A 7788-nucleotide genomic window follows, 5' to 3' on the forward strand; every position below is an offset into this window, starting at 1 on the left:
GGCCGCGCCGCCCTCGGCCCTCGGCTGTCTGTCAGGCCGCGCCGCGCTCCGCCCTCGGCTGTCTGTCAGGCCGCGCCGCCCTCGGCCCTCGGCTGTCTGTCAGGCCGCGCCGCGCTCCGCCCTCGGCTGTCTGTCAGGCCGCGCCGCGCTCCGCCCTCGGCTGTCTGTCAGGCCGCGCCGCGCTCCGCCCTCGGCTGTCTGTCAGGCCGCGCCGCGCTCCGCCCTCGGCTGTCTGTCAGGCCGCGCCGCGCTCCGCCCTCGCGCGCTCACCTTCAAAGCGCCCCCGCCGCCGCCCCGCCCCGGCTTTGGGCGCGCAGAGGACGCCCCGCCCACTTCCGGCGGGCAGGGGGAAGTCCCGCCTCCGGGGCGGCTTCCGGGAGCGGCGCCGGGCGGGGCGGCGCGCGCGGCTGTCAGCGCTGTGGAGTCGCTGCTTCCGAGGTGGGCCCGGGCGGGAGCGTGGGTCAGCGAGGACGGGTCAGCGAGGGCCGGGGGGGAGGGAGGGAGGACGGGTCAGCGAGGGCCGGGGGGGAGGACGGGTCAGCGAGGGCCGGGGGGGAGGACGGGTCAGCGAGGGCCGGGGGGAGGACGGGTCAGCGAGGGCCGGGGGGAGGACGGGTCAGCGAGGGCCGGGGGGGAGGACGGGTCAGCGAGGGCCGGGGGGGAGGACGGGTCAGCGAGGGCCGGGGGGGAGGACGGGTCAGCGAGGCCGGGGGGGGGTTCGGGGGTCAGCGAGGGCCGGGGGGGGAGGACGGGTCAGCGAGGCCGGGGGGGGGTTCGGGGGTCAGCGAGGCCGGGGGGGGGTTCGGGGGTCAGCGAGGCCCGGGGGGGGGGAGGACGGGTCAGCGAGGCCGGGGGGGGTTCGGGGGTCAGCGAGGCCGGGGGGAGGACGGGTCAGCGAGGCCGGGGGAGGACGGGTCAGCGAGGCCGGGGGGGTCAGCGAGGCCGGGGGGGGTTCGGGGGTCAGCGAGGCCGGGGGGGGTTCGGGGGTCAGCGAGGCGGGGGGGGTTCGGGGGTCAGCGAGGCCGGGGGGGGTTCGGGGGTCAGCGAGGCCGGGGGGGGTTCGGGGGTCAGCGAGGCCGGGGGGGGTTCGGGGGTCAGCGAGGCCGGGGGGGGTTCGGGGGTCAGCGAGGCCGGGGGGGAGGACGGGTCAGCGAGGCCGGGGGGGGTTCGGGGGTCAGCGAGGCCGGGGGGGGTTCGGGGGTCAGCGAGGCCGGGGGGGGTTCGGGGGTCAGCGAGGCCGGGGGGGGGTTCGGGGGTCAGCGAGGCCGGGGGGGTCAGCGAGGCCGGGGGGGTTCGGGGGTCAGCGAGGCCGGGGGGGTCAGCGAGGCCGGGGGGGGTTCGGGGGTCAGCGAGGCCGGGGGGGAGGACGGGTCAGCGAGGCCGGGGGGGGTTCGGGGGTCAGCGAGGGCCGGGGGGGGTTCGGGGGTCAGCGAGGCCGGGGGGGGTTCGGGGGTCAGCGAGGCCCGGGCCGCGCGCCGAGCTGGGTTCGAACCCGGCCGCGGGGTCAGGGTTTGGGGGACCCCGTCACCCCCTCTGCCCCTCTTCCAGGCCGCGCCTCCTCGCCCGGGCGCCATGTCGGGGAAGCGGAAGCGCGTGGTGCTGACCATCAAGGACAAGCTGGACATCATCCGGAAGCTGGAGGACGGGGCCCCGCCCAAGCGGCTGGCCGCGGCGTACGGCATCGGCGAGACCACGGTGCGCGACATCCGGAAGAACAAGGAGAAGATCATCAGCTACGCCAGCAGCTCGGACTCCACCAGCCTGCTGGCCAAGCGCAAGTCCATGAAGCCGTCCATGTACGAGGAGCTGGACCGCGCCATGCTCGAGTGGTTCAACCAGCAGCGGGCCCGCGGCCGCCCCGTGTCCGGGCCCATCTGTGCCAAGAGGGCCGAGTTCTTCTTCTACGCCCTGGGCATGGACGGCGACTTCAACCCCTCCGCCGGGTGGCTCACCCGCTTCAAGCAGCGGCACAGCATCCGGGAGGTCAACATCCGGAACGAGCGGCCGAACGGCGACCAGGCCGCCGTGGAGGACTTCTGCAACAGCTTCCGAGACTTTGTCGAGCGGGAGAATCTGCAGCCCGAACAGATCTACAACGCGGACGAGACCGGGCTGTTCTGGAAGTGTCTCCCTGCCAGGACTTCGGGCGTCCGAGGGAAAGGCTCCGCCCCCGGGCACAGGTCCTCCGAGGAAAGAATCACTGTCATGTGTTGCGCCAACGCGACGGGTCTGCACAAGCTGAAGCTGTGTGTGGTGGGCGGAGCGAGGAAGCCTCGCTCTTTCAAGGCCACGGACACCGTGAACCTGCCCGTCTCTTATTTCAGCCGGAGAGGTGCATGGATGGACCTTTCCATTTTCCGACAGTGGTTCGATAAGATCTTTGTGCCACAGGTTCGAGAGCACTTAAGATCCAAAGGCTTGCAGGAGAAGGCTGTGCTGCTGCTGGGTAATTCGCCAACGCACCCAAATGAAAACGTCCTGCGGTCAGAGGATGGCCAGATCTTTGCCAAGTATTTACCACCCAATGTGGCTCCACTGATTCAGCCCCTGGACCAGGGGGTCATAGCAGCGACCAAGAGGAACTATCGGGCAGGCCTTCTGCAGAACAATCTGGAAGAAGGCAATGACCTGAAATCATTCTGGAAGAGGTTAACTCTGCTGGACGCACTTTATGAAGTAGCCATGGCGTGGAACTTGGTGAAGCCGGTTACCATTAGCAGAGCTTGGAAGCAGATTCTCCCCACCATAGAGGAGAAAGAAGGGTTGGTCTTTGATGAAGAAGATATTTCTGTGGCTACTGTGGCCACCCTTTTACAGCATACCAGAGGACTGGAAAGCCCCACCACTGAGAACATTGAAAGATGGCTTGAAGTGGACAGTACTGAGCCAGGATACGAGGTGTTAACCGACACTGAAATCATCAAGAGAGCCCAAGGCCAGACAGATGAATCCAGTGAAAATGAGGAGGAGGACACAGAACTGGTTCCAGAGAAACATATAGATCATGCAGCTGCCCTCCAGTGGACCGAGAATCTATTAGATTACCTAGAACAACAAGGCGATATGATTCTACCCGATAGGCTGGTCATACGTAAACTCCGAGCCACCATCAGAAATAAACAGAAGATGACAAACTCAAGTCAGTAATGACATTTCACTTTCATCATTGTTCCGTAAATAGTATTTGTGATAATCACTAAACGCTGTGCTTTTTTTTTCTTTGTGTTGTGAGTTTTCACAACAGTCCTGTGAAATGTATCTGAAATAGTTTGAGAATTATGTGTTTCATAATGTGTTTTGGCCCTTTATTTGTATACATGGTCAGGAGCTAATTGGTATAGGTGTAAAGTACATGTCTGTGTCTGTTCATTTTTGTAAATCAGCAGTCATCCTTCTGTCAGAGTAACATTCCCCAGACTCTCTAGCAGAAGTTAGAGATAGCAGGGTGCTGGCAGCTGTCTGCTGTTGGAATCATAGCTACTCAGGGGGCTGCCATCTAGGAAGACGGCAGTTTGAAGCCAGCCAGGACAGAAAAATCCAAGCGATTATATTTCTAAACCTGTAGACAAACTGGACTGGGAGTGTGGTTTAATTGGCAGAGTGAGATAGGAGCAGAAAAACCTGGGTTCAAGCCCAGTGTATTAGCACCAAAAAAAAAACAAAAACAAAAACAAAAACCCAAACAAACGAAAAAAAACACAAAAAAACAGTGAGCAGATTGAGCACTTTCCTGAAGTCTTTTGCTTGAATTGTGAAAGCTGCTATAGCAATCTTTTCTTGTGCTAATTGTCTTAAATGATCGTGTCTATAGGCTGACAAGATTGGAAAGCTATATATTGTTAGATTTTTAAATGACCATAATAATTAAAATGAAGTTATAATCTATGAATTGTTAAATAATTTTAGAAATCATACTTCCATTTTCTTACTTTTGTGTGGATGGCAAGGAGTGGAGATAATTCTGGGAATGAAATAAGTATATCAAATTTAATTAAAGGAATGGAGACTATTGGAAAGCTGGTATGTAATAGGTATTCTATTCATATGTAGGAGAGTTATTCCACGAACTTTTAAGTTTATTTATATTAGTTGAATGTATAGGTTTGTTTTAATTTGGCCTCATTTTATGATAAATTGGATAACAGTATAGGATTATTTATCCAATGATAGCATAGGTTCTGTAATGTTACATGTAAAGATACCAACTCCCTCTTATATTTGGGAACATCTTGGGACTTTGAAAGGTACTATGTTTTTGTTTATTTACTGAATATTTGGATACTTAATCTATAATTTGAAACATTTTGTCATACATAGCCATTTTACTTGAAATGAAAAGGAGAAACAAATAAGATTGTTATTATTTTAAATAAATCCTGTGTTTTTGTCCCTACTGCCAAGTGCCAGAGAGAAGAAAATTGCATTGTTTATTGCTCTGACACTTCTAAAAGGGATCGTTCTTCTCATCTGAGCTAGAGTTTTGATAAATTTTCTTAAACTTTTGCTATTCAAGACACTGAAAATATTTTGCAAATGTTAAAATTAACATAATTTATAATTTAAAACCTAAATAGTTCCATGTTATGTTTGGGTCCAGCATTAAAAAAATACAGATTTGTTCTTAGTCATTTTTGAAAGATTTAATTTTTCATTGAAATACTTAACATTTTATAGTGGTTTTCTTAGAATTCTGAAGCTTTAAAGTTTTTAAACTTTCTATAGTTTCTCTTAACTAACATATATATTCATTCGCATATTCACACACATATATATCTAGATTTTGACAGACTTATTTAAAATAGAAGTGTTTAAACTTTGTTCATTGTATAAATTGCCTCAATGTTCAATATGAAAAATTACATATATATATTGAATCAGATAGTTACAAATTCTGTATTAAGTAAAATGTATATAACATAATTAATAAAATAATTTTTCTAATGAAATATGTGCTACACAGCTTCCTTAATTTATGTCTGGATTTACTGAAATGCAGCCATATCAGACTTAACGCTACTATTAGGCTGTGATTTTAAGCATTACTGCCTCTTTTCTGATTCCACTTAGCAAATGCGTAGTGAACATCCTTTCTTACTACAAGTCAGATGAACTCTGTGTGGGATGGTGGGCAGTTCAAGAGCAGGTCTGTGGAAGGTGTGGAGTTGGCACTGTGCGGCCAACATGGCAGTCTGGCTCTGGTAGAGGCCTGGGGCCACTGCTGCTCGCTGCCTTGAGCGTGAAGTTCTCAGACCCAACAGAAAAAAGGGAAGAAGCTCCCAGGGCACCAAGGTGCTGAGAAGGCAGAGGTTAAATTCCAACAGAAGAAGGCGGTTGGGTGAGGAGGGAGAAGTAAAGGTAGCCAGGGTGAGGCGTGCTTGGTAGTGTGCTGGTCAGCACCCTCGTCCCGGGCTGCTGGGTCTCCTGTGGGCCCCGTAATTTCTGCTTTTGCCTTTTCTCACCCGTGCAATGTTAGTACCAGGTGAAATGTGCTTGATCGTTGGTTGGTACCACTTGACGGATGATGGCAAAAGTTGTGTGGGCACTAAATCTACCATCTAAGTCAAATCGTGTTCCTGCTCCCCGCGCGGGCGGTTCCTCACTCAAGGTGCTGTTCATCTGTTTCTCCCTTCAAAGATTAGCTGTGCTGGAGGAGTGGCCCAGTGGTAGCGCACCTGCTAGAGTGTGTGAAGCCTTGGGTTCAGTCCCCAGTACTGCAGGTTGTGTTCTCTGGAATGTCACGGGGTGTTTTTGTTTTTCCTTCTCTAGTTGGTATGCCATGACACAGTACTTGCCAGAAGCTGCCTGCTCAACACAGTTTCCTACGCTTCCAGTAGCCAGGAACTCTGTGAGAGCAGATTTATTTACAGGAGCTAGTGGGATAAGTTAGCTTACTTTTTCTGAGTAATTTTATCCTGGTGGGAGCCAGAGGATTTGTGAGGGAAGTAGGAGTCTTTGTCATGCTTAAACCCAGTGAAGCAGAACTGTCGGTAAGCATCTCAAGATCAGGGTAGAAAAGCACACAAGTGTGCTTAAAACATGAAAATGTAGTTCCACTGTAAGCTCACAAAGTGCAGACAAAACAAGATGATAGAAACGATGTAAGGAAATCTAGATGCATTTTTGTGTATTCATTCCATGACTGACTTCTGTGAACCTCTGCATTTTAGGCTTTGTGGTCTGGTTTTTGCCACTTAATCTGAACAGCAAACCATTTCAGCTGAAACAGGATTTAAGTATGGAGGAGAAATGACAGTTACAACTGTTGCTTTGTTTCCCATCCATTGTGAATTTTCCATTGGCTTAAGAGAGCCAATATAGCCAATACGAACACTTCTTCCCACTCCAGTTTGGACCAAATCAACCATGTCTTCAGTTTCTGAGAAATGTCCAGGGGGGCCAAAATTATCCCTTGGTGAGAACCAGTCCTTTCCAACTGCAAGGTTAAGGACTCTGGTCTATACTCTTACATTACTGAGAGTACGATTTACACAGTGTCTGGTGGTTACTGCCTCAGTGCCCATTTCCTGACCGCAAACGCTACCTCTTAGATGTCTTCTTACGTTAGCACCCCACTTCTACAGCACCCCTATTTCCTTTTTCTGCTTCCGTGGCACAGAGGGTGGAATCCAGGGCTTCAGTGCCTCCAGCCCTGTTTCCTCTGGTTCCTTTTGAGATAGGCCCAGGTTGGCCTAGATTGCAATGACAAACATGCGCCACTATGCCCAGATTTTCTATTGAGAAGAAGTCTCATGAACTTGCATTGCCCAGCTTGGCCTGGAACTGTGATCTCCTGCTCGCAGCCTCCAGTGGGGCTGGAATGGCCAGCGCACGCCACTGTGCGTGCTTTCTTGGCTGAGGTGAGGTTTCAGGTTGTTTTGCAGGAACTGGTCCCAGTCCTGATCTTAACGCAAGGTAGTTAGGCTGGTAGCTGTGAGCCACTGGCACCAGGTACTGATTTCTTTCTTGTTTTAGCTGAAACAAACACCCAACTTTAGATGCTTAACACCATAAGTGTTATTCTTAGCAGTCATATGATGTCAGGCCTGCTCCGACAGTGACTTTAAGTGATTCTCAAGTCTAGCAGGGGTGGGATCAGGGGTGAATGACTCCTTATCTAGAAGCTGCTTCTTAGAGGAAACTACAGAGCTCCATACAGAAGATAAATGCAAACGGCCAGCACACAAGCAAAGATTACTCACAGTCCTCACCCCGCTTTATAATGGCTAGCCTTGTAACAATTTTGTTTTATTGGAGGTTTTGCTTTTAAATGTCATTTAGAAACGCTGATGGTCTGGAGATCTTCATTTTTTGTCTTCATTCGGTAAGCAGCATTCTGTATGATCAGAGGCCTGTGCTCTTCCCCCAGCAGTGTCCTCCTTCGGCCTCGCTGTGTGTGAATACCTACAGTCCCGTATAATTTATCATGTCCCGGTGCACTTTAGATCTAGCTTCCACAAACGAGAGAAAACATGAGCTTGGTTTACCTCACTTAATGCGATTTGTTCTAGGTCCATCCACTTGGAAATCTTTCTTTCTTTCTTTATTTTAACCACAAAAGTCCAAAAGACTTTGGGAGCATTTTAAACAAAGAGTACAAACCAAACCCAAACGCCTAGCACCCTGTAAATGGAGTATCATCTCCATCTTGTGGTGTTTCAGAATATTGACTGCTTTCAAAAAATTTTATGTGTAACAACCACGTTGGTTTCATGTAGCTCTGATTAGATTACTGTGAGAACACAGGAGAGCAGGCACACAGAAAACAATCTACACTCCTGAGCCTATTCA

The 7788-nt window shown here is 51.6% G+C and overlaps 1 protein-coding gene across 1 annotated transcript; it reads left to right on the forward strand.

Moving 5' to 3' along the window:
* Positions 1-278: 278 nt before the first annotated feature.
* Positions 279-4790, forward strand: LOC138809813 (jerky protein homolog-like). The gene is made up of 2 exons (XM_069996802.1): positions 279-438; positions 1549-4790. The coding sequence occupies exon 2, from the start codon at positions 1573-1575 to the stop codon at positions 3145-3147; it is 1575 nt and encodes a 524-aa protein (XP_069852903.1). The 5' UTR covers positions 279-438; positions 1549-1572; the 3' UTR covers positions 3148-4790.
* Positions 4791-7788: the final 2998 nt, after the last annotated feature.

The sequence above is a fragment of the Dipodomys merriami genome, unplaced genomic scaffold (genome assembly GCF_024711535.1).
Source record: "Dipodomys merriami isolate MVZ:Mamm:240054 unplaced genomic scaffold, mDipMer1.0.p SCAF_103, whole genome shotgun sequence".
NCBI lineage: Eukaryota > Metazoa > Chordata > Mammalia > Rodentia > Heteromyidae > Dipodomys > Dipodomys merriami.